The 12,698-nt window shown below is 35.2% G+C and overlaps 1 protein-coding gene across 1 annotated transcript in view; it reads right to left on the minus strand.

The window, feature by feature from the left end:
* Positions 1–12,698, minus strand: part of LOC145680557 (guanylate cyclase 32E) — a 966,530-nt gene that overhangs the window by 20,024 nt on the left and 933,808 nt on the right. Inside the window, exons 16-17 of the mRNA XM_081751189.1 lie at positions 5,061–5,195; positions 1,799–1,911 (exon numbers count right to left, since the gene is read on the minus strand). Of these exons, the coding sequence (XP_081607315.1) occupies positions 1,799–1,911; positions 5,061–5,195 (248 nt within the window). The remainder of the gene's footprint in view (positions 1–1,798; positions 1,912–5,060; positions 5,196–12,698) is intronic.

Below are 12,698 nucleotides of genomic sequence, written 5' to 3' on the forward strand. Positions count from 1 at the left end.
TTATGAGATTAAATAAAACAAGTTTTGCAATTTATGTCAACTGTTTAAAGCCAAGATCTGAACAATATTTTTTGGTGTAATGAATAAAGAATATTCATGTAACTGCATACTATAGCACTTAATAAAAATATCCTATTAGCACATTTTTAAAGCCTTTTTGAATGGTTTTTCAGCACCCTGTATTCCCTTTTTCCTACCACATTTTTGCACCTTAAAATCCAGTCCCTAGTGAAAATGATGTATTCAGTAACTGATATGCCCATTCTTACCATAGGGAGAATAGGTCTATAAAAATTATTTTAACCCTTTTCCTCCTTAGGATATGCATAGGAAATTAACTTGAGCTTAAACGGCACCAGGTATGTCACTATTCATCTCGAGCCAGAAAACTGTGGATTTGACACTAATACCGATCTTTTTCGACTATTTTTACATGCCAACCACTTCCCACCCAATCCCTACCTCCCATTCTGATGGAAGATAAATTTACATTTAAATGTCGTCGAGAATGCCATTATTCACCTTAGCGACACCGAAAACTATGGCTTGGGCACTAATAACGATCGTTTGCGATTAATTTTCCATGTCAACTCCTTTTCATTTATACCCATCAACCCTTTGTGTTAGTAGAGGATGAAACGACATAGGGAGTCACTATTCATCTCAGCGGCCCCGAAAAGTATGGGTTCGATATCTGCAATATTCGATTATTTTTACACGTCACTCATTTGCTATTCCTACCCTCACCCGAATGTCAATTGGAGATGAATTTAGACTTAAACGGCATCGGCAGTATCACTACTCATTTCAGTGATTCCAGAAACTATGGATCAGACACTAATATAGGTCGTTCGACTCCAGCTTTCATCAAGTGGGTTTTATGGTGAACACCGTGTATGTGGGTTACTCGAGGTTCTCCCGTTTCTTTCCACTTTAGTCATTTCACCAGTATTATCCCTTTTATTATAACCGTCCTTTAGCCTTGATGGATATTAGTCTCACGTTACACTACCAAAAAAAAAAAAAAAAAAAAAAAAAGGTTGGTCGTTTTTGATTATTTTTACATCAAACACCCCTTCCGCGCCGTTGCTGAAAATGTGGTAAAAGTCTAATTTTGACCAGTTTCACTCATGTACCGAATAACATCGAAATTGGTGCAGTGCTCTAGGAGGAATTATCAGTGAAACATATTTGTACATGTTATTCCCTTCACCCCTTCGTCTCCTAGCCGAAAATGTGAAAATGAAGTTTAGGCCAGAGTTCACTCATATAATAAGAATCATCAAAATTGGTGCAGCAATTTAGAAGCAGTTAGCGAGAAAACATCGTTGCATTCATTTTTATTTATATAGATTTTTTTTTTTATTATTAAATTCATTCATTTTCAATTCTAACTTTGAAATTCCTTTGTTCCAACTATGTACACATTTTTAATATTACTGTTTCTTTACTTCTTCTTACATTTGCTTTATTGCTTTTTATCAACACATGGTGGCCAAGGGGCTCATTCCGTACCAGCCTTCGCAAACTTTCGAAGCACAACGCAACACGAAACATACAAAAAGAACTGTTCGATTATCGTAAACTAAAACGCAAATTTATACTGCGTTGATGTAAACCATTACGGAACTAGGATCCACATAACAAATTGGTTATGAAAAAATTCGTATCGAAGAACTGTTGATACTTTACTAACTAAATTGGAGAGTCATTTAAGGTATGTACATATAATGTACTAAGGTTTACTGATTTCTTTAGTGTGATTAAAATTTTCGTAACAAATATAAAAACAATATACCTGTTTTCTTCTTCTCCTCGATCAATTGATCAGTTCGTTCATCGACTAGAGCTTCTAAATTATTCGCATATTTTTCCATCATAGCAATCATATTGTCAAATATATTTGGTTTCCTGAAATTATAAAAGACCATTAAAAATGTAGTGCAAACGTTTTGTGACTCAATATCCTACATTACTAGAACATTTGCTTTTTATTAAATGAAAACATACCGGTTATCGGTTTTCTCCAAAACCGGTTTCAGTTTTTTTTCAAAACTGGTTCTATTTCTGACCAGAATAGTGCTTCGTTGTTCCTTTTAAACCAATTCCATTTCCTGAGAAATAGTTTTGTGCTTTCCAAAGCAGTTTTCAGAAAACCGAAACCGGTTTCGGCGAAAAACAGAACAGGTTTTGGAGAAAACCGAAATGTCGGTTTTTTGGATTTCAGTTTTTCTAGAAATCGGCTTCTGGTTGTTATAAAAACTGGTTTTGCCCATCCCTAAAACATACGGAAACAAAACTCTAATAAAATTACAAATATGATTGCTAAAATTAATTAAAAAGTTGAAGGGATCCAAACATGGTCTTGTGCGCGGAATATATGTACGTATAATATTTTAAATTTGCATTATTCATACACACAAATACACATAAAAACTTCTATGCTTCATTTGCACTTGAAAAAAAAATCAGACCCATGGATACTATAATGGCCAAAAGATGTAAACAGTTTACCAAAATAATAATAAGAAAATAAAAAATTAAAGATTATGTAAAAATCTTATTTGTATTTAACGAGACTAATACGAGGCCTGTCTAAAAAGTACCCGACCTTAATTTTTTCCACGCAAAGTAGTGATTCTCAGGCGGCGCCACCGTGCACGATGGAAGGAGGAACCTTAATGCGCATGCTTGAATTTTTCACCGCGTTCGCGTGTGCCAGTCGTGAGCTGGTGGTCGCGAAGTGAGGTGCTGTTGGTAGTGTTTGTCGGATTTAGTGTTTCTCGCAAGATGACTGAACGAATTGAGTAAAGATACTGCATCAAATTCTGTCAAAGGCTGGGTGATTCTCAAAGCCAAACAATTCGTAAGATTCAGCAGGTGTTTGGAGAAGATGCGATGGGTGTAACACAAATTAAACAATGGTTCAACCGATTCAAAGATGGCCGCACATCAGTCGAGAGTGAGCAGCGTAGCGGCAGGCCCCAAACTGCTCGGAATGCAGCTGTTGTTGAGCGGGTGCGAAATTTGGTGATGGCAGATCGCCGTTTGACAGTGCGGGAGATTGCAGAAGATGTTGGAGCGAGTAAAGATTCTGCACATGCAATTTTGCGTGACGATTTGAACATGAAACGAGTGGCTGCTAAATTTGCACCCAAGTTGTTGTCTCAGGAACAAAAAGACACCCGTTTTGACGTTGCACAGGACCTTCTGGACACCACCAACACTGATCCTGGGTATCTGAATTCCGTGATAGCTGGAGATGAGTCATGGGTGTACGGGTACGACCCAGAAACAAAACAACAATCGTCTCAATGGAAGCATCCCGATTCTCCAAGGCCGAAGAAAGCGCGGCAGGTACGAAGCAAAATCAAGGTGTTGCTGACTGTTTTCTTCGATGCCCGTGGAATTGCGCATCACGAGTACGCACCGGAAGGACAAACAGTGACAAAGGAGTACTATCAAGATGTTCTCAGGCGACTATGTGACGCAGTCCGGCGCAAAAGACCAGACATGTGGACAGCGAAGAACTGGCACGTCCATCATGACAACGCCCCAGCACATTCATCCCAATTGATCCACACGTTCTTAGCCAAACATGGAATTACAACCGTTCGCCAACCTCCCTACTCTCCAGACCTGGCTCCTTGTGACTTCTGGTTGTTTCTAAAATTGAAGACGCCTCTGAAGGGATCCCGTTTTGAGAGTAGAGAAGACATAATGCGGAACACGACGACGGAGCTGAACAACATTCAAAAAAAGACTTCCAGCGGTGTTTCCAGCAGTGCAAGGATCGGTGGGCTAAGTGTGTGGAAGCACAAGGGGCCTACTTTGAAGGGGATTAGGGTCCCAAATCTGTCAGGTATTCGCAATTATTTTTCTGGCCAAAGGTCGGATACTTTTTAGACAGCCCTCGTATAATAGTTAAGCAAAATTGAACACATATTACTTAATATTGTAAACCTCGGAACAAAATATTTTCACTCGAAAGAAGTATTTTATTGAGTCTATCACCAAATGAAGTCAAGATAAAATTAGTTGTACTCTTTGAGGTACAATATAAAAATATTTCTATAATAAAATACAAGGAGTACTGAATCCATGATGCAGTATATTGCTAACTGTGAATCATATTAAAATTTCCAAAATATCATAGAATTTTATTAACTTTTCTCATTATTAAAGCTAAGAAAAGATATGTTAGAAAAAAAATTTTTTTCAATAAAATTTATAGAAACCTTATTGAAATGTCATTTTCATTAAATGTAACAAAAGTGTATTTTAAATTATTATTTTGTTCATGTTTATTTTATAATAGCAAAATTCTGTTGTTTTCCTAATAAGATATAATTTAATTCAGTAAGTCATTTACTACTTACGAATTTTCAGTTAAGTTATCTTGGTTTTACGCGTAATGATATACAGATACTTAAATAAATATCGAAATTCAGATTATAAGAACTGTTACTCTTAATTCTAATTTTAACTCTAGTTTTAGAAAAAAAATAATAGTAAATTTGTCTATCAATCATAGATACAAATATTAGCTTTCGTTAAATCTTCTAGAACCAAGTTAAAAGTATATTGAGAAAAGTTATTGTCCAATTGATTTAAGACCATTTACTGCATAAGGCTCTTTAAATGTGGTAATATTCTATCCTAGTGTGTTCATATAACTCCGCTGAGTTTTGTGATCAGTCAAGTATTTTCCCCGAATCTTAGTGTTGAGGAAAACCTCATTTTATGCAACTCTTTAAATGTAAAATTAATTGAAGGCATAGGCATACTTTATATATATATATATATATATATATATATATATATATATATATATATATATATATATATATATATATATATATACTTTTAATAGCACAAATATATTAACTTGGACTAACTTTAAAATACATCTATCATTCAATTACTATATGAAAACTGTGCACCAAAGTTACTCTACGGCAATTACCATGATAAACGTATGCCAAGATAAGCTGAAGTTGATATTTGTGATAATGCGTCAATTTAGTTCTATAAATTGTTCGTACATAGTTTATACTTACATTCCTTTTCTCATTGGTCGAAGTTTCGTCCTAACAGTCTTAAAATCTGGTCTCTCCTCAGGATTTTCAGTCCAGCACTCCTTCAAACAATCTCTTACAAAATCGAAACTGTTCTCTAGGAGTTCAAGGTGAGGCCTGACGAAAAGAATAAAATTTAAAGCTATAGATAAAATATATTCAAATATTTGTACACAGGAAAATGAAATCTACGAAGCCAAAATAATTACTGAACATGAGAGAAGCAGAATGAAGATAATTTACTATGTTCATCTTCCCAAATTATTTTTAGTAGAAAATTTTGAAACATGTGCAGTGTGCACTATGAACATTTCCTGATTCTTGTTTGGCTACTACGATCTTGGCTTTTCTTCGTAAATAACCAACAAGTAATAATAATAATAATAATAATAATAATAATAATAATAATAATAATAATAATAATAATAATAATAATAATAATAATAATAATAATAATAATAATAATAATACAAAAATAAGTACAAATGAAACAGAAAGAGAAATGTACTCAGACGGACAATTTTCTAAAAGGTATTTAATTTACATAAAAAATTACCTTTATGTATTCAATTTACATAAAAAATATGCTTATGGCTAGTACAGGTTAATCAATAAATCTATTTGTTTCTTAATACGGTAAGTTTTATAACTTTGATTGGCTTCTTTTGAGTTTTCTTTAGAATTATGTATGTATTTATTTATTTTTTTATTTTAGGTGTTTTAAGTGAATGATGTATTGAATCGAAAATTTGCTACTAAGAAAGAACCTTGGAAGACGGATATCGTAATTTATTTTCATTTTTCAAACACGTATAACTTTAATTTATGGTAATGTATGCGCAACAAATTGTTAAGATACGTAATTTGTTTTGTTTAAAATTCCTGATATTATATATATTTGGTCTAAGAATTAATTCGTGCGGTTGGTACGCACACATTGAAGCTGTAGTACAAACACAAAATACATAAATACCTTAAGAAAAATATTGTCCATCGCTAGCCACCACTTTCGCCCATCTGTCAGGCAATGTACGGATTCCGTGGCGAAAGAAGTCCTCATCCTTGGAAGCGATCCAATCAGAGACCCATGTTTCGATATCTTCTGAAGAAGTAAACCGCTGTCCAATCAAATCGTTGTTCATGCAATCGAACAAGTAGTAGTCCGAAGGAGCAACGTCTGGTGAATACGGCGGGTGGGGTAAAACTTCCCATTCGACATTTTCTAAATAGGTTTTGACCGGTTTTGCGACATGTGGGCGAGCGTTATCATGTTGAACAATAAGTTTATCATGTCTGTTCTCCCATTCTGGTCGTGTTCTGGCCAGAGCTTGCTTCAAACGCATTAATTGTCGTCGATAACGTTCTCCATTCATAGTTTCACCCGGTTGCAGCAGCTCATAGTACACCACACCTTTCATATCCCACCACATGCACAGCATAACCTTTGCACAGTGAATATCTCGTTTTGGTTGTGATGGACCTGGTTCACCTGGTTTCACCCAGGCCTTTTTTCGTTTAGGGTTCTCGTAATGGATCCACTTCTCATCACCCGTAATAATTCGATGCAGAAACCCCTTTCTGCTCAGTCGTTGAAGCAGCAATTCGCAAGTGGTTTTTCGTCTTTCAACGTCTCTGTCTTTCAATTCATGTGGAACCCAATGTGACATCTTTTGAATCATTCCCATGGCTTTCAAGCGTTTGGAGACTGTTGTTTGATCAACGCCTAATGCTGCTGCAAGTTGTTCCTGCGTTTGACACGAATCCTGCTCGAGCAATGCTGTCAATTCTTCGTCTTGAAATTTTTTTGGCTGTCCAGCTCGCTCTTGGTCTGCCAAGCCGAAATCACCACTTCTAAACCGTGCAAACCACTTCTGACACGTTCGCTCAGCTAGAGCATGGTCACCATACACTTCCACCAAAATACGATGACTTTCACTCGCACTTTTCTGCATGTTAAAGTAATGCAGCAGGACACCCCGCAAAAATACTTTATCAGGCACAAATTGCGCCATGTTCACTTAACTACAAACTGGTGTTGTTGACGCTTTAATCCACTGCCCTATACTACGAACGATACGCGATGACAGGGGTTTGCAACACATGTGTGGATACACGGAACTGTGGGACGCCCCGTTCGTTGCGCCATCTCTTGTCTAACCGCACGAATTAATTCCTAGACCAAATATATATATATATATGATAACAATAGGTGAAAGGAGAGTACGTAACTTTTAAATGAACTCTCGCAATGATAAGAATGAATGTTCATGACTTGGTATACTGAATGTTTCAAGAATTAATTCCTCTTTGAAAAGATCTTGCAGAATGATTTCAATACGATATTAAAATCACCAATAACCATTGAATAAAATTTTAACTTATTATTAAATGCCCAGTAACTATTCAATAGAATAATTCTAAATTTAAGATTTATTGCTTGGACATAAACCACGAAAAGTAGACGTACAAACTCAATTGTCAAAGTCCAAAATTATACATTAAATTATGAACGATCGTGAAAGCTCTTCTTAAAACTACAATTAAATAACATATTTGGGGAATTAGTTTTTTTTTTCAATCATTTCCAATCAGTTTTTTTTAAATATGAAAAACTGATCGTTCAGTTTCTAATTTGTAACTAAAAGGAAACAAATTACTCGTAGTATACAGGAATCCTGGTGATATGAAGGTAGGAACACGGAGACTCGTTCTTGAACGTTTATTTAGTTTAGCAAACAATGCAAATTAGATTTGTCGAGCTTAGTTTCAAAACGTCTCTTGTCAACTTTTTTTAAATTTTGGGTAAATCAAGAAAAACGTTTAACGTCTTCGTTGTGTCATTAAGTGAGCATTTTATTAATCAGAAATTTTCTCGAGGTCAATATTATTTTATTTTCCTGCTAAATATCTAGTCACTATTAAAGAGAAATTAGGTGAATTTGTTTGGATAAGGGACGTTTTGAAACTAAACTCAGGACAAAGGACGGCTTGGAAACAAACACCTTTTGGTAAGAAACATTTTTCGTTCAAATGTATGCAATAATAGGAAAAGGATTTTTATTTATCGGAAATGTGATGTACATGTTTACCATTACTTTAAAACAGAATAATTCCACGGAAGAAAAATGACTCGTTCTTAAAGAATGTCACTAAATATGCTAGAAACAAACAAAAAATACATTGTAGTGTAAGAATTCTCACGAATGTCTTGAGTAGTTGAGTATGAAAGTAGAAAATATACAATGGAGAGTATCTACTTTTACACTAGAGGTCTTTCAAATCGTCCATCATTCCGCCTTCAATTTCATCTTCAGAAGCCTCTTCGGTTGTTTCCTTATGAAATATTTCCTTGTAGAGCTGCAACTCCGGCATAGCCATCCAACCTTCTTCAAAATTTAGTGTCAGCAATCTCTCAACGTCTTCTAGTTTCTTCTTTTTCACAGGAACACCTTTCGCAATTTGTAATAAACGATTTAGCTGCATTCCTTTTAGCTTCAAAAAGGAGAGACTTGCGATCTCCTCCTCAGTTTTTCACTGCCATCGTGCCAGTACTAAAATAACGTTTACAAACACGCTGGGCCCTTTTCTCACATACACCCAATATATTGCAAAATGTTTTCTTACAAACGTGTACCAGTGATTTCTTACCTCCTTTTGATTTGGGACAAAATAGCTAATCCAGAGTTCATTAGTTTGCTTTGGTTCATTCCATGCTCGCTTCCGTTTAGGTGATTTGCATATTGAATGTTTCAGTAGGAAATTGGTTTGGACCACTTTGCGCTTCTTCTCATAACAACACTGGTGGAACTTGCACACATCTTGTAGAGAAAATTCTTTACATTCAGAAGTCCTTCTCACATGGTTACAGTCAGGTAGCCAAGATAAAGCTCAAGACGAATACAGTTGTCTTTTTGCTTTGTTTCGTTGCTACATTGCAGGGTTGACTTTCTTCTTTCTTTCTTTCCCAGGTTTGCATGCAACAATATACTTTTGCTGCTGGCCTTCTTCGATACGTTCTATAACTAAGAAACCACATCTGAATGTTTCTTTCTTGAAAATAAGGTATCTATTTTACTCACAATCGAACAAACGAACAGGAGCTAACAAGCCTCCCAAAAATAATACAGCAGAGAGAAAACCTATCGTTGAAACCTCACGTATTTTGGCGCGTAATTCAAGGAAATCCTACAAATTCGTCTGTATCAACGAATAGAGCATCAGTAGTTTACAAAACCAAAATTTAATAGTATTTAAAACCCTATTGACATTCAGTTAAGTTTAAGGGAAAATAGACGTATTGAAACAAAACAGTTGAAACATTGATGAAAAATCACTGTAAAAGGGACATTTTGTCCCGGATGTTTTTATTTTTACTATTATTTTCAAGTTCCTTAATTTTAGCTTTCAGAAAATCGCGTTTCTTTGTTCTAAAAGTTTTGGAAGTTTCCCGCCTGATATCTGGGAAATTTTGTGTAGTTATTTCATTCGGATTTTGTAGCCAGCGTAATTTTGCCTGTTTTCTCTTCTCTGCTAGTTTTATGCATTCCTGGTCGAACCATGGTTTGTTCCGACGTATTTCCGCGTGTCCCAATTTTTCTTTTGCTGAAATTTCAATGCTATCTCTAATTTCAATCCAGGTATCCTCAACACTAGTGCACTCCGAATCTTCTAAAGCCGAGAATCTATTCGAAACTTCAATCTGGTATTTCTCTCTAACCTGTCTCTCTTCTAATTTCTTTATATTGAATCTCTCCGTTTTCGGACAATGAATTCAACGATATTCAACGATAACCTCTCTCGTATTATCGCTGCTACCAGGTAGTGTTCAGTGTCACAATCAGCCCCTCTAAACTACCGGACATCAATTATGCTAGATTGCCTTCTTCTATCTACTAAAACGTGATCAATTTGATTATGTGTTTTCCCGTTTGGTGATGTCCAAGTGTATTTATGAATGGCGCGATGTGGGAATTTTGTACTCTTCACGATTAGGTTTTTGGATGTTGCAAAGTTCACGAGTCTTACACCATTGTCATTACTTTCCTTATGCAGAATTTCGTTCCCTATAATTGGTTTGAAAATATCCTCTCGTCCTACCTTTGCATTGAAATCCCGTAATAGAATTTTCATATGGTATCGCGGGAGTTGGTAAAATATCCTTTTCACTTCTTCGTAAAAACTGTCTTTTATATCGTCATCCTTATCTTCAGTTGGGGCATACACGTTTAAAACAATAATATCACACCACCGTCCCTTAAGAGTAATAAAAGAGAGTCTGTCAGTAACAAATTCAACCCGTTTAATTGCTGGTAATATTCGTTTGTGAACGAAAAACCCTGTTCCTAACTGGTGATTTTTATTTCCTTTCCCGTAAAGGAACGTAAAATTTCCGGAATTCACAGATCCATTTCCTTCCCACCTAACTTCCTGAACTCCTACTAGGTCTATCCTGTATTTCTGTAACTCACTCGTTACGGATTTTAACGCGCCTGCTCTATAAAAACTTCTAATATTCTATGTTCCAAATTTCATGTCCATTTTCTTTTGCTGAGGTCGTGCCAAGTTGTCAGTCCTTGTCCGAAGCTTTTCTTTTTTTTTTTTTTTTTAACAGGATGAGGTTGTTAGCCTTACCCAAACCCCCAAGCTGGAGGACCACTCATAGTCGGCTGTCCCTGACTGCTTATTCAGTATATTCGCAGCTAATCTCTATATCTAGAGGCCTTCTCCTCGATCCACAACCTGAGGACGCGCCATGCCGTGGTGACAGGAAACCATTAAAGATTAATAAACCGTCATTATCTCGATTTCCAAAATTTTGGACAAGAGACGTTTTGAAACTGAGCTCGAAATTTATTAAATGAGAAACATAGTTATGTCCTTAAAAATTCGTAAATAATTTTTTTAACATAAACGATGTAATACACTGTTCATATTCCCTCTGAGTTCAGTATAAAATATTACAACTTAGAAAACGGTTAAAATATTTCTTATTTGCCATGACAGTTCATAACTTCAAACAAATATACGTGAGTGACTTATGTAATTAAATCTACCTCATCTTCTTCCTTCTCTCTTTCTAAATTTAACTTTCTTATTTCATTGTTTAAATTCTCTCTCATTGCTTCTTTCGTAATATTCATCCGAAAAAATAGATGAATAGGCCTAAAACATATAACAACTAGAAAAATTATAAATCAAACAAGTAGCATTGATTGATAAATAGGTTTGAAATTGAAGTTCGTTTTTCAGCGCAGAGGTTTCCTGAGACATGGGTTTACATAGTAATGTTGGATCTGAATCACATATGTTCCTTCTCATCAGGGATTAAACCTTGGCCTCCCGCGCCGATGACGCGTATTAATCATAGAACGACGAGGAAGCTCAAGTGAATAGCGTATCTAGTTCACACAAGTCTCGTATATTTTATTTATATTGACACAAGGGTCTACAACAAAGCCCACTTTAAGTATGTAATATAATTACAAAAATGTTGAAATAATGAAAGAAGTAGAAACTGTTTCAATCCAGTAGATTTATAATTAGATTAATTGTTTACTTGCTACTTGTTCCTGTTTTGCAATTATTAATTACTATTCTTCTTTGAAACCAATCTTCTGGAATCTAGTTAACAATATAGTTACCCTATTTAATGTACATTAGAGAGTAATAAATTTAAAACCTGTTCCAAATGGAAAAAATATTTAAATGAGCGTGAAAATTCATAAAATTAAAAACTATGATATTTAGAAAATCTCCACAGTTATTTCTTATTCTCAGGTGATTTTTGAGGATGGCTGTAAATACACGACTTTGAAAAACTGTTCTTTCGAGTATTATTATTTACTAGCAGAATATCCGTTCTTCGCACGGGGAGAATACGTTTCATTTTGGACATAAAAGGCTAAATTTGGATTTAAACTGCATCGGAAGTGTCACTGTTCCTCTCAGTAATCCCAAAAACTATAAATTTGACACTAACGTCGGTCATTTTCGATCATTTTTTAAATATCACCCCCTCTCCCTTCCTTACGTTGCACCATCGAAGTGAAACGATAAAACCCATCCCAGGCCAAAACCTCATCTATGTTGAAAATTTGATCGAGATCAGTAGAGTGGTTCAAGAGTTATTAAGTCACAAAAATAGTCACTTTCATTTTCGATCATGTTTAAATATTTCCCCCTTCTCCTCCCGTAAGTTACACCGTCAAAGTGAAATGATAAAAACATCCTTAGTCCGAACCTCGTCTATGTGGCAAATTTGATGGAGATCGGTTGGGTGGTTCGAGAGTTATTAAGTCACAAACATAGTCACTTTAATTTTTATATACGAGAATATATAGAAAAAAATTACAACCAACTTATAACGTAAATAATAGTAGTCATAAAAATGTTGGACGTTAGCTGGTTGACCAATCTATTTATAAAACCTTGTTTCTGGAGGAGACAAGAAGACAGTGCATTAGAAAAATGCAGTTTAGAAGGAAGGGATGAGAGATATACAGGGATTGGTACAATTTTGTAGATAGGACACACTAATATTAGGAAGCGCTTGATTTAAAGCATAAAAGAAGACGATATGGCAAGGATATCAAATATCAAATAAATTATCGTGATTCAAGA

The sequence above is a fragment of the Thermobia domestica genome, chromosome 3 (genome assembly GCF_964235325.1).
Source record: "Thermobia domestica chromosome 3, izTheDome1.hap1.1, whole genome shotgun sequence".
Classification (NCBI taxonomy): Eukaryota; Metazoa; Arthropoda; class Insecta; order Zygentoma; family Lepismatidae; genus Thermobia; species Thermobia domestica.